Source organism: Rhea pennata, chromosome 23 (assembly GCF_028389875.1).
Source record: "Rhea pennata isolate bPtePen1 chromosome 23, bPtePen1.pri, whole genome shotgun sequence".
NCBI lineage: Eukaryota > Metazoa > Chordata > Aves > Rheiformes > Rheidae > Rhea > Rhea pennata.
Window position 1 is genome coordinate 1912313 of NC_084685.1, and position 26587 is coordinate 1938899.

The 26587-nt window shown below is 43.5% G+C and overlaps 1 protein-coding gene across 3 annotated transcripts in view; it reads right to left on the minus strand.

Annotated features, from left to right (window-relative positions):
* The window catches only part of SCMH1 (Scm polycomb group protein homolog 1), an 81381-nt gene extending 56371 nt beyond the window's left edge, over window positions 1-25010 (minus strand). For all 3 annotated transcript variants that reach the window (XR_009960618.1, XM_062594083.1, XM_062594082.1), the window contains exons 1-2: window positions 24930-25010; window positions 2975-3059 (exon numbers count right to left, since the gene is read on the minus strand). Coding sequence is in view for 2 of the 3 variants with exons in the window: in XM_062594083.1 (XP_062450067.1) it covers window positions 2975-2999 (25 nt within the window). In the remaining variant the exon portion in view is untranslated. The remainder of the gene's footprint in view (window positions 1-2974; window positions 3060-24929) is intronic.
* Window positions 25011-26587: the final 1577 nt, after the last annotated feature.

Consider the following 26587-nt stretch of genomic DNA (forward strand, 5'->3'; position numbering starts at 1 on the left):
GTTAATAGCTGGCAAGGCTCAGTAGGAGCAAATGCTGAAGCCACTAAGAACTACTCAGGTGTACGTTGTATACCTAGAAGGGGAACCTGAATTACATCTCTTTTGTTAGCTAAAAAGTTACCTTGCATTTTCTACACAGAAAAATAAAACCACACACAGAATCTAGACATTCTCTGGTGATCTAGCTAATCAGTTTTCCTTCCAAAGTCCACACAAATGCCAAGCCCACTCCACGTACAATACTAGGGTTTTAGAATTAGAAATGGGCTGATAACTGTGTGTTCTATGCAACTTAAAAGAAATCTAACTAGCATTTCACAAGTCATGCAATGGGACAATGGGAGGTGCCAACTGGTTCTAGAGAACATCTCATCAAAACTGTCTGTGGTGACAACTGTTTTGGACCTCAGAGGATAAGAAGTGGCAAAAAACAAAACAAAACAAACGAAACTCCTCAAGTCTGTCCTCCAAAGACTGATATGGCAAGGAACAGGAGCTCCCATCCCCATCTCTACTAGCCTTCAGCCAAACAGGAATATAATAGAGTAGTATGCCACAACAGAGCTTGCATTACTCAGCTAGAATTGCCTTCCTTGAGTGAGTTGCTCATCAAAGGGGCTATTCCATGCACTGATAGCTGACTAATGTACACCTAGGAATACCCTTTAGCTATTACAGTTTAGGCTCATTTATTTTACACGGCATTTTTAAGGCTATTATAAAAAGCAATTTCGTAATGCTCTACGAAACGTACCTTGCTACCATGAAAAGTAGCTCCTTATAAAAGGAACAGAAATAAAAAGATTGCAAGAGAAGTTTTAAGTTCTCTTGACAAGCAGCTGAAAAAGGCATGTCGTAAGCTGCTATTAAGTGGCCTGGTGGATAATCGTGAGCTATTTGAAATGGCTTCTGAACCATTATTGTTGCAATCTTCATTTCCTGACACCTCTCCTTCAACACAATGGACAAGAGGACTGCACGTATGTTTTATCTCTTAAACGTAGAAGGATATACAGAATACAGCCACGGCATCATTAAAAGCAGACAATGTAAAAAGCCTCCTCAGAGAGGCACAAAAGAATGAAAAAGCTGGAAGGATATCCTTACTATAACTATATTCCCAAGAAGGATGGTACTCAGCCATCTCCTTCAGAAAAGCAAGAATAAAAGACACAAAGTATCAAAGTCAGAAACAAACAAACAAACAAAAAGACTCCTAGGATGTGTAATGCTCTTCTCAATGTTGCTCTGTAATACAGTGTTCGCGCATTCAAACAGACATTTACTTAAGTAACCCATCACCATATTCTGCAGCTTAAGTTACATTTTATTGTTAATCCTACAGATGTGAAAATCCTCATTAAACAGGCTGCAAAGAGCAGCAAAGAGGGAGAGACACTGAAGAAACGCAAGAATTCCTAGAGGCAAATTACATCACCCAACAAAAAAAAAAGCAAAAGTCAAATGCACTATTAAAAAAAAAAAAGAGGCAGGTAAGTAGGATAGAAACCCATCTGCATACAATACAGGTGTTGATTCTGGAACATATGGCACAGCATTCACAACACGCAGGTCACAACAGCAATGCTGGCTGGAGGCACCCTGCTCCATGAGGCAAAAAGATGACAAGCTGTGCGTGAGGCTAGATCCAGGCAGCCAGGTCCGAGGCTGCGCTGCTGACTAATCAACCTGCCTCTTTTATTACCAAGCCCTCCAGCTGCCTCACAGCATGCTCTCCCCGTTCCCTGTTTTCCTTCATTTATTTTCACTTCATTAAAGGACAAGCCATGTTAGAAAGAGGATAATGCTTCTGTAAGATGAACCACCAGAGAAGCAAAGGGGACATTTAGAAAATAAATAAATAAAGGAAGGAAGGAGAGGGAGGGAGAAATTGAGCATAGAAAGCTCCCGCAATAAACCCTGTGTGCATGTAGCAGATGTGAACAAAGAACTGCAGAGGATGCTTCATCCTCTGCTCTTCTCCCTTCCCCCCTCCTCTGAACCGAATGTGATGAGATCACTCCAGTCAAATGCACATGTATGGAACAACACTACAGGAAATCTCTCTCTCTATATATATATATATATATGTATATTTTTAAGAACAAAATGTCCAAGCAGCTCAGCTGCAGACAGCCTGTTTGAGTTTACCCTTTTGTTTAGGCAAAACAGGACACAGGGAACGTGCTTGTAGCTATCCTGGGCACTCTGCACGCTGCCGTTGCAACTGCACGTAATGAGATGAAAGATTCAGGCCACGAGAGATAAGTGTCTGTAATATGTTTCCTCTCCACAAGGTAGGCTGGTCTTTGGTTTCACGCCTCATTAGAAGGGGGAAGCTTGTGCCAGCAGAGAACCAGGATGCCTCATGCTGAGAGCACTAGCAGATGGTGCATGCAGCGGGCTCCACAGAGCAGTATCACCACCTGACATCATGCCCCAAGAGCTGTAGGGGTGCCACAAGGCTTGTACAAGCTCCTACCAGCCTTCCACACCAGAAGGAGCACTTCTGGCTAAGTGCTCCCTTCAAAACGTAAGAAAAAAACAAAAGCACGTGAGGCAGTTGGGTGTACACAGAAGGTAAAAAGGACTTCCCCAGCATTGGGGAACTAGGTATAGTACCAGCAGCTGCAGAGAAACCATTCCAGTGATCCAGCCCTGGTGTCCCCGGGAGCGTGCAGCGTGTCGCAGGCAAGCTCGCTTACTCTCTCTCATCAGCGGTCTGCTCTGGCACGGGAACGGGCTAGATGACTGGTGGCGATTTTTTTTCTGTTGATTTTAGTGGCAGCATTATGAAGGACTCTTTGGTCATCTGCCAGAGAAACAACTCCCGTTTTGGGGCTCTGTTTCAAACTGGGATACAACCAGGATCCCCCCCAGTATGACTTCCCTCCCTCTGCCTTGGCCTCCTCATGCTCTTTAGTCTAGACCACCTAACTAAAGGGCCTTGTCTATACCAAGCATTACCACTTACCTTTTTGAGGGCCTGGTTTCCGCATTATATCACCTGCCGCTGTCCTTATCCTGGAACTGGCCTGATTTTAGATAGCTGAAGATGTCTAGGACAAAAGAAAGAAACATGAGAAAATTCCCCAATTCTGAAACATACAATCAGCTGCAACATTAATTACACAGTGGGGAGAAAATACAAAATCACAGGGTAGGTAGAAAACTTCCTATTAAACACAGACAATTCATTTCAAATCCCTTGAAACTACACGTCTTTCTCCACTACGTGGACAACTTCAAATTTATGGCAGTGGGAGCAGCATAAATAAGCAAGAAAAGCATATGCCAATCTCTGTGCTAACTATGCATCAGGCCTGTGTGCCTGTGTAGAAGGGGATGCTGTGCTTGCTCACTAACAAAAAGAGGCAGAGCTGAAATTTTTGCAAGGAAACACATGGAAACACAACATTAACTCTGGTAAAGCAGCACCACAGTCCCCAGCCTGGCACTTGTGATTCAAGCAGTTCACAGCAGTCCTGGATAATAAGGATGAGAAATTGGACAATGACGCAGGAAATGTTTTTGCTATTACTACTGCAACGAGTGTCCAAGTTGCGTTATATTTTCTGCTGGTCGGACAAAAACAGGCTGGATCGTGCCTCCAAAAGAAGGAGGATTTGCATTTTTGTTATAAGCAAACATTACAGAAAATCAAAACTCTTGAGAGATAATGCTCTAGATATCTATGCCAGAGACCACCGCTCCCTCTACCACCAGTCTCGCAGGACAAGGCGATGGCTCCTTCAACATGCAGCAAACGATATGCTGAATGTTGCCAAACCCTGACAGAAAATACCTAAATGAATGGCTAAGTCACAAAAAAAGCTCTTACGAAAGCTAGGAAAAGCATGTTTTGACACTACACTAAGTAATGAAAGATTAATTGTGTCAATACAACTCCATTTTGTTCACAGTGGGGCAGTCAAGCTGGAATATTTCTGTAAAAGGAAGCCATACCAGAATATAGCACTGAATTTCTGCTTAGAGGGATACTTACAGATCCAACTTGGCTAGAAGTTTTGATTTTGAAAAGCAGCCTTTTTCCAGAGCTAAGAAAAATGAAGAATTCAATCTTCTGGGAAAATGTTAAAAAATAAAGCTTTTCTATGCTGTGCTTTCTAATATTAAGCAATATCGGAAATAAGACTAAAGGAAGAAAAAAGTTGTTTTTTTTAGTCCAAGCTAAAAGGTACAAAGTAGTCTCTTACTGCCTCTCATAAACAGTACGTGTTTGTCCATGCATACTTGTGAAAAGAGTAGAGTTTCTTTTCCTTTTAACAACTTCAGGTAATCTACACGTGAAAGGTTATTTACAACTTTTAATGCTTCTTTTCATAATTTTCTTTAGTCATTTTTATAAAAGCTAACAGTCATGGTAGGAAAAGTCCTCCAGCCATAAAACTCAGGGTGAAAGGTGTTATATAAAAGCACCAGACTAGTATTCACAATCTCTGGCACTGATCTCTGCTGTCTGCTTGACTCCCCCTGTGTAAAATGCCTGGACATGAGATTTTTCTAAAGTACCTAAGTGACTGCTAATCATAAATCTCACTCCCTTGGCATGCAATTTATGGTCCTGTGCCACTCAGACGGCTTTTGAAAAGCTGCTTCAGTCCAAGCACTTCAGAGCTACGCATGGGAAGCATATGTAACTCTTCTCTGCAGAGATTGTGGGAGGGAAAGTTCATGAATGTGAAAGAGATGCTTGGAAGACTACAGTTCAGTAGAAAAAGTGAAATAACTCTACTCTCAGTCCTTGCCCACAGAGCAAGTAGAATAATCCTAACTAACTTCAAAGCACATGGATGACTGCTAAATCCCCACAGCCTATACAACATGTGGTCTTTCATGGAAGAGAATAAGACATTATAGATGTTTTCTAAGAAAAGATAGAGGCTCTTCCCCACATGAGAAGACTTGGATGGTTCTCATGAGGACTGCCACTCTGCTAAGTGCTATATGGGTATGAGCTTGGGGTAGCTCACTCCCAAATCCTCTTCTGAAAAACAGTATAAACAGAATTGCATCAGATTGGCTGCTTCTGTCCTTTGCAGTCCTCCAACATCATCCATGGTTTTGCATCATCGAACTCCCCCATGTGTTCTCACCCCACATCACAGGACAGCAATGCACAGTTTCACCCTGAAAGATCAGCTCAGACACTTGAAAATGAAACAAATACGCAAAATAATCAGCATGTTTTAGGGCCACATGACACCAAGAGCCAGGACCGAATGCTACAGTGTGCCTTCAGCCTGTCTGCAGTAGAGGCAGCTAACTCCAAGCAGAATGGATGCGAGCCAGTCAGCATCACTACTAGGCTTCAGAGACAGGAATCAGTCTCTGTACTCTCTTATTTATCCATAAAAGTACAGCCTCAGCTCTTCTTAAACAGGTATAAGGTAGGTTTAACAAATATAAAGGCTTTGGAGATTGTAATTCCCAGGGGTTATAATTTCATTAGTAAACACTATAAATGAAAGCTGCAGATACAGAATACCAGCAGTTTAACCAAGCTCTGATAACATGGCAAAAAAAATCTAGTGTGTCTGTCCCTCCCTCCCCCCTCAAAAAATGACAACAAAACTGAAAGGCTGAGTTTTGTCTATGGTTGCCCACAGAAGTTGTACAATCTCCATCCTTGGAGATAGTCCAAACACAAGCAGCTATGACCCTCAGCAATGTCATCTAACTTCAAAGTTGAATTTGACTTCAAAGTTAGCCCTGCTTTCAGTGGTGTGTGTTGGTCCAGATGACCTGTAGAAGTTCCTTCCAACATAAACTACTCTGTCGTTTTATTTCACTAATAGCTATTCGGAAGAGAAATGTAATCACTCTATAGGCTTTAATAAACTTGAAATACTCTAGGGAAGATGAACTTGAGTCTAGACAGAAGAAAGTAAATGGCAAGGAGATAAGTGATTAGGCAAGGCAGGATAGGAAATAATGCTGTACAGATGTATTTGCTCTGTTACACTGTTCAGGGATTGAACACTAAGAAAATCTTAAAAGAAGAAATAGCAGAAGTTACAGCTTGATATTTAAGGGGGGGGGATAAACTATTCACACGGTTAAGAATTTGCTTAAAAACATTAGACATAACATGTCCCAAAGAAGAACTTCCTGGCTGAGTCAATTATATATCTAGGAAGTAATTTTACTTTTGCATCGAGTAAAGCAGCTGAGATTTGCAGAACACAGGCCAGTGCATTCTGTAACTCTCTATGCAGAACCTGCCACTTGTACAAAAAGCAGGTGCCATAATTAAAACTCTCATTTTTTTCTAAAGATATATTTCTCATGCTTATGGCTATCAATTTACTCTTGAAAGTATGGAACACAGAAACAGTCTCCTGTGGTGTTGGTTTCCTCAATTTACATCATGAAAGGACAAATCAATGTGCAAATTCATTTCAATGGCATGTTAGCTTTGAACCTAAAAAGGCCAACCGTCTTGCTGCCTCTTTTTTTAAGAGAGTAAGTGCCTTTCCCACAGTTCCAAACTAACTTCCACTCACCCTAGATATAAAAAGTGCCAAAGGCTCCACTGAACTGTCACAAGTTCTAATTCCTCATCATTTCTACAAGGCAGAAAAGTCACTACAAATGCTGTGGCATATCAAAACCTAAAAAACAGAGACAAAATGAAAAAGTTTGCATTTAACTGCAGAAAGGCTAGCTTACTAGTTACATTATTCATGTTCATATTTAATTCATTTAAAACATCCAAATTTAAATTTAAAGACAGCAGTAATAAACAGTCCCCCTTTCCACAGCAAAGCAGCACAGAACTTCACACAATTTAAGCTCAGCTTGCCAATGTGTACATGGGACCGTAGATGTCAAGCACTTTCAATATGAATAAAATCACATCAACTGAGTTTATAATCAACTAGTTCAGCTTTTTTAAAATGAAACTATCACACAAAGAAGGATTTACAAGACTAGACTGATTAGCATGAAAAGGAGAAAGACCACAGGAGAGGAATATAAAATAATGAATAGGATGAAAGGAGCGAGTTGGGGACTCCAAATTATCCTTTCCAAAGTGCACTAGGGCAAATCTCTAATACTAAAAATAAACAAACAAACAAACAAAACCCCTCAAATATATATGACAGGGAAGGAAATTTTGTACATGCAAAACTAACAAACATACAACTTCCTCACGGAGACTATTAAAAGACAAATGAATCAATAATACTAAAAAAGGATGAACATACTCAAATGAAAACTTCATTTATAACGATATCAAATGAAGCATGAATCTCACAGGCCCCCAGCTTTCTCATTTCATGCAAAAGGCTGGCTGAAAGGTGAGGTGAACAGCAAAATCTTCCCTACCGGTCAGGATATTGTTACATTAGCTGCTGCATTTTGGCAAGGAGAGTTGAACACTTACCTTCCAGCCAAGCTGCTGATATCTGGTCTCTGCCAGAGGCAGGACACCGGTTTAAGACACAATTTGGTTAGCTCCTCAGTCATCTCTAGAATTCAAATGCCATCTTGCCCACGATGTCTTATTCTTAATCCTCTTTATGCCAGACAGCCTTCACAGAGGGCATTCCCGATCTCCCTAATACAGCGAGCCTGAGCTACCTACTGCCTCGGGAACAGCTCTCCAAAGCAACATCTTGCAAAGCTGAGAAGTACTTGTTGCATCAATTTAAAAATGCTACTCAATTCAAGCCAGCTGCAGCAAAGTCTTGATAGGAAACACAAGGAATTCCATTAAAAAAAAATCAATAGCTACAAGAATTCTTGGATTTAATACAATCCTCCAAAGAGGGCCAGACCACTGGACAGAGAAAACTGTAGAATTAATAGCTACCCATTGGATATATTTTTGTTTTTTCTTGTTCTACCTATGCCAACTTTGTAGAAAGATGTTTAAAATAAAGGTAGCACACAGGACGCTAGAGCTGGAAGGAATGTTTTAGGGCCTCCAGTTCAGACTCTCACTCTCTCAGGCAAGCATGCTAATAATCCTCAGCATAAATATTGTCAAATTGCATCTTAATCTAATTCTGTTTTCACCCCCATCGATCTTACCACCAAGCTGTTCCAAAAGCTCATCCTTTTCACCCCTGCAGGGAGAATGATTCAATTTACCTGTGCCAGACTGGAAGGAACCTTAAGGGTTACACGTAGCCCGTTCCGTAATATTCTTGCACTGAACACTGCAACAGTTCGGCTGTAATGCCAGTGCAACAAAAAGTGAAAAAATGTGGATGGAAGGCACTGTCATAGCTATACAGACCTCATAAGATGCATGTAATCTCTTTATCTACAAAGCAACTGCTTTTTTCAGAGTGCATAACCATGAAAAGAGTTAGAACTGAGATTCTGAACGTCTCTTCTACACCCTTCTTTATTCTACTAAACGCACCACTCACATCTGAATTATTTCCTGGGGTTGTTTGGACTTCCTATTATATGAGGAAGATTATGGTGAACCTTGGGATGGAGGCCAAGTTAGTTCACAGAGCTACCATGTTCGATTGAATGAGTAGCTGAAGTTTTATTGACAGCATGCCAAGCTTCAAACCTCTTGGGACAATACGGTTGCCAGCAGGCAAAATGTTTTCAGAAAGAAGAGGCAGAAAACTACCAACAGTGAAGCTGAAAAATGGTTTTATTGGGTTGGATACATATCCCACAGTTTAAGATCATGAAAAGAAAGAAAACTCGGAATATTGCCAGGGAACTGTGAGAAGGATGCTTCGTAGAAATCTCATGGGACAGCGACAAGAGAATTCTGATGGCTTTTCATAACACAAAATGCCTGCAGTCATTCATTTTTTTTCCCCCTCAAAGACATGGGTTCTCGAGTACCCTGCTCAGATCTGCTGGTAAAAATCTCTTCTGTACAGCCTTTTCTTTGAATGAGTTTTTCCTCATGGGTATCTTTCCATTAAACAATATCAACTTTTCAAATCATGAAGAGCTATCACTTATAAATTCCCTCAGGAAATGCTAGGATAGTATTATCTGTTACCTTCTTGGAAAGGGTGACTGTAGTCACTCCAACTGGTGGGTTAGGCAGTTCTGGATACTGTTGCAGCACAGACCCCAGCCGCAGTGTTTTGTATGCCTGTGTGTACATGGGAAATTGCAAAGAAGGGTCTACTAACATCTAAACCAGGCCGAGACCTGATGAGATGATGCATACCACTACGCCATCCTCCTCCTTTACTATCTTTCTTGCCACTTTTACTTTCAGCAGTGGAGCATAAAAAGAACTTTCAGCCTACTTGTGAAATTAGAGGATTGACAGCATGTGATTTGGAGCACTTTTATCTTTTGATTTTCCCACTGGACTTAGCTCCTCAGATTCTTGCCTGACTGTAGACACCAAAAGTCTGGATGGTCTAAAATCATGTTCTTTTTCCACTAAGTGTGCTTTCCTTAACCAACTGACTGACCTTTCTCCTCTGGTCAGGACCCCAAAAAACAGGACAGAGCTTCCAGCATGCATCTGGAATACCAACATCTTTAGAGCCAGTTACAATCAATAAGTAGTATTAAAATTAAATGACAGACAAATCTTGTACTGGATCTGGAATAAGTTGCTACAAATTTAAAAGCGAGTCAGAATTTATTTCCTTTTACCTCTTTGCTGTTGAACTCCTGAACAAGACTGGAGTTTAGTTTCTTCTTGTTTGTGCAAAGCCATCTTTTGGCAGCTCTGAACAAAGGTAGATGAAGCTACCTGGAAATACCTATTCTGGAAATACCTCTCTTACCACACCTTCATTAGGTTTTGAAGGTCCTCATATTCATACTAGGAGATTTTTCAAGGGAAATACTGACAATCATTGTTACAGTATTTCATTTGCAGTAGTTATCCCTTCGTAAGCTTGTGTGACCTGAAATCTTTAATGGCTGTAAACAATTACTTCTCTTTGTAGCAGAAAGATTTTGCATCCTTTCCAACATCACTTTCTCTGGAATGAATTTTATCTTTCTACCATGTAAGAAGCAGACTGATAAACTCCAGACTTTATGTCTGGCTCTTCAAAAACACATTCTTGTGAAAGATGTTAAGATACTTCTGTATCTTTAAGATCTGATCATGAACAATACATTTCTCTAACCCCTGGGCCAAATCTCAGGGGAGACTATATTTTAAAGGGAGAAAAGAAAAACATGGAAAAAACTTGGCTAGACCATGTCTGTAATGAAAACATCAACTTTATGACTTAATTTGAACACCTTCAAGTTCAGGGAGAGAGGAGACGGATCAATCTGCTAGAAAATGACAGCTAATCATCAGGCACACTGCTCAGTTGAGTTCAAGGAAAAGCCAATGCTCAGAATGAGGGGAAGAATCAGATACCACTGGAAGGAATCACTCACTACCATGAGGGATTTTGCAGGACTTACCACTTTCCATGACTGCTGCGGAAATGAAATAAAACCTTGTGGGACTGCAATAAAATTTTGTTTCTCTCTCAAAAAGCCTCAGACTGGAGTTAGACTCAAAAATAGAAACATCTTCCTATATATCACTGAACAGTCCTTGTTCACCTTGAAGATACAGAAGATTTCAATAAAAAAATACATGTTCAGCGTGCTCCAGGAATAGGGTCCTCTGGCTGAGAGAAATAGAGACAGAATAGAGGAAAGAAAGAATAGAAGAAAGAAAAAGCCAGGTTAGATATTCTAGCTTGAGACTGCTGCTGCTGAGCCAGTAGTTAAAACTTGCCTGCTCCATATCTATCATTTCTATAGAGACAGGAATTAAAACTCTGGCTCTTCAAAACCTACTTAGAAAGAGCAAGTTTGACCACTGCAAGAAGTACACACATGAAATCAATGAAAAACCAGATGTTCCTTGGTTTTCAGACCAGCTTTGCTTTGCTTCTTAAAAACTATGCAAAATCTAAAGCCCATCATGCAGTCCAAAGGGAAACACAGAATTCTGAATTGTTCTTCTCAGGAGCAGGACTGTGACCAAAGTTTGGAGTAAAGATCTGAGCTGCCTCCAATTGCCAAGGATGCAGGGAACATCCCACTGTAAAGACAGTCTGACACTGAGCAGACTTAAGCTAATCAGAGAAAACAAATTCCCCTGTCATTATAGTTAGGGTTAATAAGATTCATTATGTTTCTGAATTATTCTAGGCAGATTCCTTTACTGTTGGTCTTGCTGTTGAACTGACTTTTATCCTTTACATAGCTACTTCTTTTCCTTGGGTGAAGAATGCTCATGTGCTGCATCCAGATGTGAACAAGCTCATCAAGACTGTAGCTCACTGCAAGTCTTCATAAGCAGCTGGTCTCCATTTCTTAGAGTTAAGCAGAAGCATTTCTGACCTATTTCACCATAACTGTAGCGTAGCTTTGCCTGTTCAAATACATTATAAGAGAAACCAACATGCAGGGTAGATTTTTTTGGACAGGTGAGGCACTTAATTAGCAAAAATTAAAAGAATAGTCAAATATTTCAGTAATATATTCATCTCCACAGCATTCCTCAGAAGATGGTCTTTTACATGTAGCAAGTCCTTTTACAGGACTGAAGGACTACAAGATACACTAAGTGCTGTATAGGAAGAATATGCCAAAGCAAGGAACTGAATCTGTATGCTTTATGCTGATGTTCCTGCCACTGAACCATCTGTGTTATAATTATTTGGTGTCAGTACGACTCACACAATTTTCTGTCTTTAGAAGAGGAATGGCTTGCACTACAGCAGTTAAAGCAATTCAGCATGGCATGCCAGAACACTCAGCACCTAATCCACAGGGGCTACCTCTAACCAGATGAAGAAATCTATTACGTATGTGGCAGAAGGTGCTCAGCAGTCCTGGATTCTGGGCATGTTCTAACCATAACCTGCCTTCTTACTGGAAGGAAGCCAGGCTACACGCCAATTTTGTACATATCTGGATTTCCCTTCAAAGGGGTCCCAGGAGGACAGGTAGGTGCAGAGATACAATGCACCCTAACAAATCTCTGCACTAGGTCAGGCATGCAGCACACCCTCCCCATCATCCATGCATAGCTGGCGTGTGCAAGCTGAAACCAAAGAATTGAGCAGAACCTCTCCTCTTCTGTAAGATTCACTCAATCCATGGAGACTTAATGAGGAGGCCAAATTCGTACAAGCAGTAAAGGAAGTTTCGCAGCACTGTGGTTATTTTCATCTGTACTAAGCCATGTGCCAAATCTAAAACCTATTCATGAAAGCAGATGGCCTACAGGAGACCTTTAAATGGGATTCTGCCCATGACCATTACAGAGTCGCCCCTTACAAAAGCATAGAGTAGGATGCTCGAACAACATGCTTAAATAAGAATTTAAACAAGAGTACATAAAAAAAAGTGGTTTTCCATATCATCATCAGGCTGTAATAGAGAGGTTACAACCTATCTCTTCCTACTACATGACTGGCAAACAAAACATCCCTCCCATAGTAAGCTGTGGTTGCTTCTCTGGATGGCTGTTTCGTGCACTATATACATGGCACCAGAAATGTACCCCACAGTGTAAACTCATCACAGGACTCTGTTTATCACCAAGTATGTGATTCCTACCCAAAAAAACCAAAAAACCCCCCAAAAAACAGTAGAACTAACCCTAAACTTACTCTCAATCAGGCTCTTCCTTACTTAAAAACTAAGCTCTTTATGAAATGGGAGCTATGGAAGTATCATGTAGATAAATATATACATGACTTGTAGTACTAATAAAATGAAAGTATTGTAACTGCAGGAAAGTAATATATACCCTGTCCCTAGCAAGGGGAAACGAGATAATCCTGAAAGAAATGTTTGAATTCCTGCTGTGTCTCTCTACTGAGCAACAGACTGTGCAATGACACTGCAAACTGAATACCAAAATTCTAGGAAGATTTTGCATTAACTATTTCTCGTAAGCTTTATAAAGTTTTATATACATAAATACTCAGGAGACAGCAAGCAGGAATAGGCAACTTCAAGAAGGGGTAAAAAAAAGAAAACAAAAAGAGAAGTAATTAAGAGAAACAAGAGAAACATAAATGAGGAAAACCTTGGAGAAAGAGGGGAAGGAAATGATCCAATGTGCTACACTGCCAGGCAACTTCCAAGTATCTTAACACAGAGAAGGAGGAAGCTCCCCAAGGACAAATGTACAGGTCAAGGTCTTTCCACTGAAAACACAGAAAGGGAAATGAGAGCTGAGGGGTACTCAAGGGCAAACCGGCCCTGAGGAAAAGGTAATGGGCAAAAGCACCTCCCTCCCTAATGAGCTAGGGAGAAGCTAGATACACAGCTCCATCCATACAAACTTCCATACTAGAGAAGGAGAGGAAGATGATGATCGCATGTATCTCGAACTGCATTTTTCAGTCTTATGCTTCAGTTCTGTAAGTGATTCTAATAGTTTAAATTTAATGTTTAGTAACAACCCTTGGAAAATTAACAAGATGAAAACTTTTATCCTTAAGCCTCATTTAGTAGCAAAGCAATCCCTAAGTATATTACTTAACCTGCATGACGTGCTCCATTCCTACAGCAAAATCTCAATGCTTCTTTCATCCAGCACAAAGTAATAAAGTTCTCCAGAGTTAAGAAATGTGCTTTATATCCTGCTGCAGCAGTGAGTCTGGGGTTCAGTACTGATACAGTCACATCCTCAGAAATCCATTTTCAGTCTCCAGCTGGCAAGCAGCATTAGGGGGAATGAAATGGCCTGTGACTCAAAAGTCACACCTCACTTAAAGGTGAGTTCTTTCTAGATTTATATACAAAAAAGCTGTCACTGACTCAACATCCACACAACCAACCTTCCCAGACCTAATAGATATCTATCCTAATATCTCTGTCCTCCTGAGTCTGATTGAAGTTTTTCTCTCAGAAAAGCCAAAGCAAAGCAATCCCTTTTATATACATATCCTTAGAGTGAAAAAGCTCAAGTCTCCCTTGGCAAGCAGCAGACTGAGATCCAGAGTCAAGTTCTTGCTTCTAACAATTCCAGTAGTAGATTCTTCTTGTTTAAATGAGGGATATTAGTGAAAAAGCTCCACCTCATCTGCCACGTCTGTAAAGGAAGAACATTAAAAATAGTAATAATAATAATTAGAATCCTCAGTGTATGGAGCAGAGCCACACAAAAACAGATTTACCACTGCTAGAGCTGAAGATGATGAGTCAGTCCCTGCTGCTACTTTTAGAATGGAGACCCGGATAACCCAATCCCTGAAAACGAGAGTGACTCCCAGGAGGGCAAAGGGAGAAGCTATGCCATTATTTCTCCCGCCTGACAGCCTGCATAAGAGCACTAGAGCTTGATCATCCCCGAGCAGCATCCTGCCAAGGCAGCAGGGCCTCACTGGAGGAAAAAGAGTTCAGAGAAACTCCCTGTAATCCAAAGAGAACAGCATGCCAAGGCAGGAAGCAAGTATCTTTGTTTCATTTTCTCACTCATGTCAAGCTATATTAACTCATCTATTCCTTAGAAAAAGGAAAGGAAATTGCAACAGGGCAACATGTCTAGAGAGACTAGAAGAGCCAGACACACTGAGGACATGTATTAATTACCACTTTCTACATTTATCCTGCATATAACTTTGGTCTCATCTGTGATTTAAGGAGCTAGAGTCTCAAAAGTCGAAACTGTAAATCTACTGAAAAAGGTGAAATATTCTCTACAAACTGTGAAGTCTGAATATAAAGAAATTCTAACAAGTTCCCATCAAAACTTCTGTAAATTTTAATAAGAAAAGAAACAGCAATCTAGCAGTACACAGAAATGTTATCTCAGGAGAACTACTACTAGAGAGTAAAATCACTAGCCAATTCCTACAAGGAAGTCTCAACAGGCTAGTTTTGGTAACAAAGAAAAAGTTGCTAGGCTTTTTTTACATTCTTGAAGAATCAAGAGTTTGGAAACCAAATTTAAAAAAGAAAAAGGGAGGAAAAAAAAAAAAAGAAAGAGTGAGACTATCAACTGTCACTATGGAATCTCTTATTTTGGTAATAACATGTAGGCACAGTGGATGCCAGTAGGGGAAAAAAAATATATGACCACAAGTCACTGAAAGTCCATTCTGCAGCTATGAAAGTATGTTCACAGTCTGCCAAACTACTAATGAAAAAAATACATCGTTACAGAGTGTATCTGCTAGACATTAAACTACTTGCTGGACATTTTGTACAGCTTATAAAGCTGTAAAATATCACAGAGCATTTACAGATTTCCCAGCTGACATCAATACAAACTAACTGAGGAGACTCATAACGAAACAGGTCCTCTAGTCAAGCATAGTGAGTGAATAGCAATGACTATTTATTGCCACATACACAAATAGAAATTGTCTCAGCAACACATAGATGAGAGCAGACCTCCCAGTGACGGAAAATGAGTCAAGATACCAAAGTTGTCCCTCAGCCTTACTGTAATCCGGGAACAACAGTGGGACTGCCCAGATTTACAATGCCAGCACAGAGTAAACCCCTTTATACACTGTCTGAGGCACCGTCAACTGTTGAGGTCCGGGAGCTATGACCCTTGCTTGACTGATGACCTTCTTGCCATGCTTGGGGGACGTATGCAGCACCCTACGACCTTCATTCTGGCACTGCTGAAATGAGAAAGTGAAACTCACTGCCGGAGACACTTGACCAATCAGGCGAATCAGTCATCTGCCAAGTTTTATATCCATTATGAGAAGAATCAATGGTTCCACACGTGCATGGAAGAGGTGACTTGTCCAATTAAAGTTGAGACCAACTGCTGGTCATGGTTACCTTCTGCGTGATGTCATGTAATCAACCATTAAGTCACATACATAAGATATTTTGCTGCAGAAGCATTTTAGGGACCAGTCTGCATGCAATGACAGATACACAGATTATAGCAACAGGTGCACTGAACCTGACAAATATTGTGAACTTCAGTCACCTGTGGTACAAAGCAGGAACCATGCATGACATTATTACTGAACTGTTAAAAACAACTACGGCAGAAATAAATTCACAATGGTTTTAACAAATAGATAGCATACTACAGCATTAGCAGAGTTTTCAATTTTCCATCAGCAGCTGATACTGTACTAGAGACACCCACCAGACGATACTCTGAAATGAGGCTATCCTACCTTGAGAGTTATCTTTTCCTTGAGTTTGATTAGCAATTCGGAAAGCAGGCTGATGACAAGCATGCCTGCATGGTCTTTTTGCAGGTAGACACAAATTTAGTTATATTTCAATCTCACCAGACACAAGAAATTCAGAATTGAAACTGTAAAATTCCAATTAGTACACTACTTCCTAGTTTAAGTGTAGCATCAGCATCACAGAGCTACATGGCTTACGGTCCAGAGCTGGTTCTCATCTGGCTTGCTACCAGAAAAAATAGAGAGTATTCTTTTCCAGGGAAAGACCACATGCACACATCTCCTACCAGTCTTTCATGTCTGGAGAGCTAATGTATGCTCAAATACAAGGGCATTTCTTACCAGACTCCAGAGACACCCAAACACAAACAGCATTAGGTGCAGCAGTGTGACAACATGAATATGTTCTAGGTACACATTATTTCTCAAGAAATTCCCCAGGAGCAAAATGGAAGTAAAATTTGAATTTAGGTACATGTAAGAATAAAGCTACAGTGGCTACAATTTCCAAGAGCTGGCCAGATAGGAGGGCAGGAGCACTGTAAAGGAAAGTCATGTTTATTCTCCAACCTCTCCTTAAAAAGCTGTAGTCATGTTCACACACTTTCCGTTTAAAAATGCAATCCAGGAAAAAATGTGAGCTCCAGAGGTAACAATTAGCAGATCCTAAAGCACAGAAAACACAGAAAGGAAGCAGGATAACCACACTACAGAAACCTTCAAGGACCTCTGAAAGCTTTCAGTATCTTCACTACTTTACACAGGGAGTGCATGTCTGTTGATATCAAGTGGTTCAGATTTCACTCCCATCCCATTTTGACTTTTAAGTCAAGAGTTCTCATCTGAGGAAACAGTTTGAGAGGGCATTGCCACTTCCCTTCCCTTTCAGGATAAATCACAGCCTACTTCAGTTTTAGATCTCTCACTGAAACGCATCACAGCAATTCTTATCATAGGAAAGGATAGGAAATTAGCTGCAAATCCTGAAGTTCCATAGCAAAGGCCTATCTCAAAATGTTTAACTACAGCCAAAGCAAACAAAAACCCTATCCTGTGACAGAGAACAATATACTGCTCTTTCCTACTAAGTATTGTTTTTTTAAAAAATCCACAGCCTCTCTATATCATGTTTTAAAGTAACATAACTTTTAATGGCATCATCTTGATTTTTATGAAATGCATTACTAACAAAAAGCTTTCTAAGATGCTAGAGACATGCATTTTAGTATAAATATAACAGGCAACTGGGGAATTCATGATCTACAATTTTAATAAAACACATTTCACCTCAAGCACCACATTCTCACTGACATCAACACAGATTAAGAACTGTACTCATGACCAATACAACACAACTAGAAGTCACGGCTAGGGCTTCCAGATAGTCATACATGTAATTAAGTAAATGGCCGTGCACAAGAGCCATCAGGATGCTCTCTAAACACTGAAGCAAAGGTAGCAAGGAAGGTCAAATCCTACACAAATGATCGCTTTCATATTTATGGATATTTTCTTCTATTTTGTGCCTTCACAAAGAGAAGATTGACTGTCAAAATGATGGGGTTAAAATACAGCAATACCAGTCACATATTAAGCAAAGCTTCTTAATCATATGAATAGTCAAGCACTGGAATAGACTGCCAAGGAAAGCATGAATCATCATCATTGAAAATCTTTAAGAACAGCTTAGACAAACCTCTATCAGGAAACATTAGGTGTAGCTAATCCTTCAAGGTCACTTCTAGAAATAGGGAAATAACCAAGACTTTCTTCATAAGCATGTAAATTTGATCGCACAAGTACTGCAGTATTTTGATGGACTGTAACATCTTTTTTAAATTCGCCAGAGCAAGACAAAAAATACTCAGTTTATAATGAGCAGCAGCCACCAGGCAGCTGGAACATTCAGTCTATTTATTTTTAGAAAACAGAAATGGTTTAACTTCCTCATTTTCCCACATCAGACTTCATCATCTTTTCTGCCTGTTCACTACGCATTTACTTAAATAACACTCCTTGTGTGTAAAGAGGAAACTTCTCACACCTTACAAAAGTGATTTGGGCAAGAAAGGTCACGTTACACTGAAAGAAGGGACCACAGAGGTGAGGACCTCTTTATAGCAGTGACAGGGAAGAGCGGTGTGTATGCGAGGAAGTTGTTTTTCAGAATAATCTGAATTAGCCACTCAGTGCGTTCAGTTTGAGGCACATTCTCTGATGCAACTTTACTCCGACACATTTTTCTTGGAGGACTGGCCAGTTTTAGAAGGTTTCAATTAATTGATACAAAGCAATATGGTAGAGACGGGATGCCGCAGAGCGAAGAATATGTTTCATACCAACAGGAGACAGAGTCATGCCAGGATTCCTGCCTAGAAGTTCCTGCTAGTCCCTGTCTTCCTGCAGTGCACATGCATCCCAGCCAAGCCTCCAAAGGACTCCCTCTCCCTCTGCTTGCTGGCTCTTGGCCTCCCCCCTCGGGCTGAGAAGCAGCAGGGGACACAGGGAGGGCAGGGAATCTCTGGCAGACAGCCCAGGGAGGCTCTCCGCTAAGGCGACTGCCAACAGCCAGGAGGTAGCGGATGGAGAACATAAGGCCCCCTGCCTGCTAGAGAGGCAGCTGGATGCGCATCCCACTGTTTCAAACACAAGCTGAGAGGGCTTAGCGTGGTGGGAGGAGGCAGAGGCTTACTTGAACCAGGAAAGGAAAAGAGAGGCCCGTAAACACAAGGGATAAGGTGCGGCTGTCGTACAAGGAGAGGTCCGGGAGGGGGACAAAAGCCAAAGCAGTGTTCTGTCTTGTAGGAAGCACTGCAGGACTGCCTTTTTTCAGGCAGGGCATGCTTAAGATGATTGCAAATTGCACCCTAAAAGGCTGTCACTTCCACTGTCAAAACAGCTTTGGGTCAAAACAATGCTGCTTTTCCTAGTAGGATCTCTTCCGGAGCCAAATATCAGCAGTATATTGGGGGAATTCAGAAGCACACTGCTGACACAGCACTGCTCTGCATCTGCCCTCAGTGTATCCAACCGAACAGCTGAAAGCGTGGCTCCAGCAATGCATGAATCAAAACAGCTCTCTTGACACTGCATCAGGAAGAGGGAACTCTATGCAGATTCTCACACGATGACACAAGAGCCAAAAGGAGGAGCAAAACTGTGTTTTTCCTCAATGGGCAAAAATTGAAGTTTCACAAATTTCCACCGGCACTTACACCTACAGCTTCCATTGTTAAAAACAAAACCAAGCTACTAGAAGATTTCAGGACTGTTCACATTATATTAGCCCGGAAAACAAAAGAGCTAACCAGGACACTCACCTTCTCCTTCAACTCTCAGTCCAATAGCTTAGCTTAAACTTTTGCTCAGGATGAGTCTGCATAGAACTAATACACTAAACTAGGAGAGCTGAGGTACTACCTCAAATTCTTTTTAAATGCCTTATATAGTGGCCAAAATACTACTTGGTAGGTGCCTGAACACCTTTCACCCCTTTGACCAAGGAGAAATCCTGCTTAACCAACCTGATAGCCTTCCATGATGGAATGACTGGCTGGGTAGATGAGGGGAGAGCTGTGGACCTTGTGTACCTTGACTTCAGCAAGGCTTTTGACACTGTCTCCCATAACATCCTCCTAGAGAAGCTCAGGAAGTGTGCGTTAGATGAGTGATCAGTGAGGTAGATTGAGAACTGGCTGAAAGGCAGAGCTCAGAGCGTTGTCATCAGTGGTGCGGAATCTAGTTGGAGGCCTGTGGCTAGTGGCATCCACCAGGGCTCAGTATTGGGTCCCATCCTGCTCAACTTCTTTATCAATGACCTGGATGAAGGGACAGAGTGCCTCCTCAGCAAGTTTGCTGAAATTACCAAGCTGGGAGGAGTGGCTGATCCACCTTAGGGCTATGCTGCCATTCAGAGAGACCTGGACAGAGTGGAGAGCTGGGCAGAGAGGAATCTCCTGAGGTTCAACAAGGGCACATGCAGAGTCCTGCACCTAGGGAAAAATAATCCTAGGCACCAGTACAAGCTGGGGGCTGACCTTCTGGAGAGCAGCTCTGCAGAGAAGGACCTGGGAGTGCTGGAGGATGACAAGTTGACTATGAGCCAGCAATGTGCCCTTGTGGCCAAGAAGGCCAATGGTCTCCTGGGGTGCATTAGGAAGAATGTTGGCAGCAGGTGGAGGAAGGTGATCCTGCCCCTCTCCTCAGCCCTGGGGAGGCCTCATCTCGAGTCCTGCGCCAGGTTCTGGGCTCCCCAGTATACGAGAGATATGGAGCTTCTGGAGAGAGTCCAGTATAGGGCTAAGAGGATGATCAGAGGGCTGGAGCATCTGCCCTATGAGGAACGGCTGCAAGAGCTGGGCCTCTTTAGCCTGGGGAAGAGAAGACTAAGCGGGGATCTTATCAGTGTGTATAAGCACCTGAAGGGAGGGTGTCAAGGGGATGGGGACAAACTCTTTTCAGTTGTTCCATGTGATAGGACAAGAGGCAATGGGCACAAACTGAACCACAGGAAGTTCTGCCTGAACGTGAGGGGCAATTTCTCCACTGTGAGAGTGACGGAGCACTGGAAGAGGTTGCCCAGAGACGTTGTGGAGTCTCCTTTTCTGGAGATCTTCAAGGCCCGCCTGGATGCAACTCTGCCTAACATGCTCTAGGTGACCCTGTTTGAGCAGAGGGGTTGGACTTTATGATCTCCAGAGGTCCCTTCCAACCCTAACGATTCTGTGATTCTGTGAACAAACCCTGATGACAGTAATACCAGATATTATGGTGCTTCAACCTAACAAAGGTTGTTTCCAGAGGTCCCCTCCAACCTTACCCATTCTGTGATTCTGTCTATCAGAAACCTTTGTAGAAAAGGCAAGTATTATTCTGTACTCCTGAGAAAATATAACTGAGTTCTCCAGGAGTTAAAGTTTTCAGTGTCAGCCAATCTACAGCAATGCCTCTGTACTAAACTGCCTTTCAACTCAGTGACAGATCATGATTGAAGCTACTTCAAAAATTTACTACTAAAGTACTACTGTCTACACAGACAATCAATAAGAGCATCATTTCCACAAACAAGAGGCAATCCACTAATTCTGGTGCCCAGAAACCCACACCAGATACTTACTTGACACTATCAGCTCAGCTATTAGATACAAACGAGCCTTACCTACTCCAAGAACAATCTGAGCTAGAACTGGTGACACAGAGATAGAAGATTTCATGGGCTGCTACTTTAACACTTGTGTTATCACTTTAAACATACAGCAAGGCTGGATGAAAGTATTCACTGTTAGATATAATTTAAGCTTGGTTAAAAAGAATTTCTTTACCACTGTAAGAAAGTATTTGCCTTTAGGACAGAATCCAGTCATTCTGCAAAGTGGGAACGAAACGTTAGTCATGTCACATGGCTTGGAATACACACGCTACACCAAGGCATGCTTCTGGGGAAAGGAGGGAGATTAGGAGCCCTCCTAATTGTGGAGCTTTATTGTGGGGGTTTTTATCGTGGGGATGCTTTTTTTACCTTGATATACATCTGACATGTATCAAATGTAAATATACACAGGAGATTAACAACTTAGCAAAAGAAACTAGGAGTTGGAGCTACTTCTCTGTCCTCAAAGTATCTTGCTTTATTTCTCATATAGCCCTTCCAGCCCTCTTATTAGGAAACTTTTAAAATATAAATGGACAAGTTTCCAACTCAAAACCTACTAGTCTCATCCCAAACTGAATTTCATTTGCAGCCAAAAGAGAAAAAAAGAGGGAGCTATTTGCAAACATTAATGCTTTCAGGGAACCAAACAGGCCAAGTTTTAACTAATGACAGCACCGAAGCCAACAGTGCTAGCACACAGCTCCAGATTCAGCATGTAAGATCAGTTTATGTAGCAAGCTGAGTCCTCTGACACAGGCACACAGTTCAACATACAAATATGCAAAAGCCAGAACCGTATTTTTTTTTTTACATAACAGTACTTAAACATACCTAAAATGAGGTAATTTTGGCCCATTCCTTATTACTGCTCCAAAAAGCTCAACTAACACCATCCTACCTTAGTAGCCTTAGCCCAACTTTAAAAAAAGCGTAGATCAAGCAGGAAGTCTACATAAGGGCAGAGAGAATAATTTGTGGTACAGAAAACAAGGCAGAAGAGCATAAAACCAGAGCTTGTTCAGTTTAGGAAAGAAAAAACTAACTCTTAAAATATGTAAATGTAGCTACAGATGTGTAATAGCGTTTTCCATGTTTCTGAAAGATAAGGGAAAATGAAATAGGTTTAAATTGCAAAACAGATTTAGCTCAAATGTCATGAAAATCTTTCTAATGGTAAGGATACCTATGAGTTAGAGTATTTCTATATATATATATGTATACCTATACAAGCAGGATACACAATTGCTACCAGGAAAAGCCTTAAAAGAACAAACATTACGCAGGGATGGTTTAGATATGCACCCAATCTTACCCTGGGAAGGGAAACAGCCCACTTGAGGTCCTTTCTAGACATATTTTATCTGAGGCTATGAAACAAAGTTTCACAGATTCCTTTAAATTACATTTAAGGCAAGGACAAAGCCTAACACTCACATTTTATACCCTAAGAGCACCTTTCACTTAAAAAATATCAGCTGATGAATACAAAATTCATCAAGTTTCCAGGCAAGTAACTGGGAAATAAAGATAAATAAAATTTTATATAGAGGAAAACAAGGTAGATGATCTGAAGTGACTCGAAAGGGAAATTCACAGTCTTATTCTAAAGTCTAGATTAATTTTCTTTTAAATAATGAGCTGATTTATTTAATACCAAACATTTGACCAGAAAGTTGATTATCAAGATGTCGATTTATAATTTCCTATGATGTAAATACTGAACGAGGAGCACCTCAGGTTAATCTCTCCCCCTCAAATAAAAGTGTGTTTTAACCTTTGCTAAAAGGAAATTTTTATATAGCACAGAAATATGTATATTTACATCTTACCTGTTGTAACAGACTCCCCTACCTCCATCTGCATTTTCATACCACGTGCTGGGCAAATTCTGAACTATCCGACTGCGCATCAGAGACCCCGTAAGCCTGCAGCCCATGGTAGTTTGTCTTGGGTATCAGCAAGCAAGTACCTGTGCTTAGGACAACGAGCTGAGTTTTATTCCTTGCGCTAGTGTCAAGTCACGTAATGGTGCTGATGACAACTCTAAAGTGTCAGAGATGTGTGAAATGATAATCTTATATTCCAAATATTTCCAGGAAGCACATCCACACATCTCATCCTGGCCAGCAAAAATATAAAACTAATATTCAAAGGAGGGAAGAGGAAGCTATAGATGATGAGAAAAGGTTAGCGGTCCTGCTACGAGCTACCTCAGCTGAATCAGTGTGCAGTTATTGTGGCAACTGAATTGATACGGAAGAATATTTTTCCCAGTGGCTTCCCACTGGCTGCTGAAGAGAAACTACCACATGGCTGTTCTCAGCCACTCAGAAGCATGGTATTTACTATAAACAACAACAGTAAACAGAAACGACGCCAGAAATCAAAGCCGAGTACCACAGAGCTGGGTCTTTATGTCCTTATTTTACTCACATAAATAATCAGTTTGGTATTTAGCGCTGCTGAACCAAAGATGTCTGAAAGCCAGAGGGATCCAATTTATTTGGCACATCCAAAACTTGGGCCACTTCTTGAGATTTATCCTACTTTTAATCATCGAGACTAGAAAACACCGTCATGATTGTACAAAGCAGCTTCAAAGCGTGTGCAGGTGAAACCCGAACGTCACACAGCAGAAGCCCGTTTGACACCGTGTTTATTTTTAAACAACTTACTATGCATAAAAAGCGCAAATCTTACTTTACTTTCAGTTCTATCCAAGTGCTTGATTCAGAGGGGCTGTAAAGAAAAATCGGATGTTTCCCGCTAGTCCTTGGGGACAGTAATTAAGGGATTTCTCTGTCCAGTCACCAGGATTACCCTTTACATCCCCGCAGCAGTTCCTCAGGACCGAGGGACCATTTACTAAGCGACAGCTACTCCAGCTCGGAGCTCGGTCGGCGTCTGCCTTCCTGATACGCCGCGGTTATGTCACTTCAGCGCCAGCCCAAACAGCTCGCGCAGGAAGGAGGGAACCGAGCTGCCCGGGAATCACCTTGGCGCACCGGCTGGGGCCAGCGGCCTCCCGCCTCGGCGTCCGCTCCCTTTCTACGCGAGGGACGTCCAAAAGGAAATGAAGCAACCGCGCTGGGGTAAAAAAAGGTTCCCGTACTCTGTGTAAAGAGCGTCGAGGCCTTTGGATGGAAACCCTGAGCGTGGCGAAGCGCTGTGGGAGCAGCTTCCATACCTGCGCCCTCCTGTGCTTTTGGGGGTCTCATCCCAGCTTGGGTCAAGCACCGTCCAGAAGCAGCTGCAAGAACAAAGACCCTCTGCAAACTTCTCCCCGCGGCGCGTTCACCCGGCACGGAGCCTCCTGGCGAGCAGCGCGCAAAAGCCGCCCAGGGCAAGCGGCGGCCCCGCACGGCCGGCGGCGGCCGCCAGGTCGCGGCGCAGAGGCCGCGCCACACGGGCGCCAACAGGTGCCCGCGCCGCCGCCGCCCGGGCTCGCCGCGGCGAGCTGCGCTGCCGGCGCCCGGCCGAGCGGCGGCGGGGCCTGGCGCGGCGGCGGGCTGCGGGCGCGGCCGGGCTGACAGGCGGGCTCCGCGCCGCGCCGGGCCTGCCGCCGCCGCGGAGCCCGTGCGCCCGCCTCCCCGTCCGGCCCCCCGCGGCAGCGCCGCGCCGCGCCGCGGTCAGGGCCGGGCCTCGCCCCGCCGCCCCCTCACCTGCGCGGCCGCCGAGCGCTGGGGCTGCTCAGTCCCTCGCCGCCGCCATGTTTCCGATGCGCAGTGAAGGCGGGGGAGCCACGGCGGGAGGGAGGGAAGGAGGGAGCGCGCCGCGCCGCGCCGCGCCGCGCCCGGCCCAGCGCCGCCCCCTGCCGCCCGCGGGCCGCGCCGCCTCCCCGCCCCGCTCCGCCGCGGCGCCGCGCTCCCGGCCGCGGCCTCCCGCAAGGGCCAGGCCCCGTCCCGCAGCGCCGCCCTGCCCCGCAGCACGGCCGGCCCCGGGCCGCCCCCCAGGCCGCGGGGCCGGGCGCCGTCCCCCAGGCACTGCACCCCGTGTCCTGGTGCCCCGCAGGGCCTCCGCCGCGGATGCAGCAGGAGGTGCCTCCCCAGGAGCATCGTCTGCCCTCGCCCTCGGCCGGGCTGCGTTTTTTGCAGCTCTGCCTGCGCCGAGCGGGCATCCCACCTACCCGAGCAGAGGGTGACAGAGGCTTCTAGCCGAGGAAGGCACATGCCAAGGTTTCCGGCCTGGATTTGCTCAGGCTGGGCCCTCAAGGAGGCCTTGGGCAGGCAGGGTGCAAGTTTGGTGCTGTGGGGCTAGGACCCAGTGTGGGAGTTATCCCTGTACACAGCCCCCCAGCCGGCATCCCCGGCCAGAGGTGCAGTCAGCCAAAAGGATCCCCTCTTCCACGTTGATCCCAGCAGCTTTCTCGTGATGCTTGGGAGAGTCTTGTGCCACGCAGATCTGGTGACGGCCCCACGCAATTTAGAAATAGACCTCAACCCTGGCTAGCGATGCTCCTCATTGAAAGGGCAACTTGCTCCTCCACCTGCCCCAAAAGTCCCCCCATCAGGCTAACTGGAGACCTGAGCAGCCCCCAGATTTCTTCCTGCTCCCCGTCTGCCCCCCCCCACACACACCCCTAGAGCAGGACCTTGCCTTGCATGCAGCCTTGTGGCAACCACCCAGCTAAAGACAACACAGATATGTCCCAGTGCACCCCAAATCCTCCCCCCAGCCAGAGACTGAGATCCCCTTTGAATCCTAGCTAGAAGGAGGCCTCATGCCATGGATTTATCTCATGACTTTCACTGGTACCATTCCCAGCTTGCATTGAAAGCAATCCCTGTGCAAGCCATTCCAACATGGCAACCCCATGCACCTTGGTGATCTCCCCTGACCAGAGAAGGACCCCCATGGGGATCTCCCCTGTCCTGCAGAGTGGCCAGAGCCTACACACAGTGTCCCAGAAAATTCACGTAACAACCTCCCCGGCTAGAGAAAACCCCTCTCTGACACCTGGCTGCTTTAGGGCTACCTCTACCCCCATCAGCGTTGTCCTCCCCCTTTTGCTTTGCACCCAGTCTTTCTCTTGCTGAAGCGCATCTGCAGCTGCGTCTCTTAGTTCAAAACCCCTTTCCCCAACAAAGGTGCCAGTCACAGACTGTCCGCAACACTGAGGCACCTCTGCCAGCTAAGAAGCTCCCCTGCTCCTGACTAGGCTTCCCCTGGCTACAGTCAATTCTTTACAGGGAATATCCCTACAAAGTCTTAGTCTGTCCTCACAGCATAACACCTTAGCATGAAATCCCCCACCAGTGGTCAACATGTCTTGCCGTAGCACCGAGCCCACTCTGCATCTTATCCCTAACTCTTGGTACAA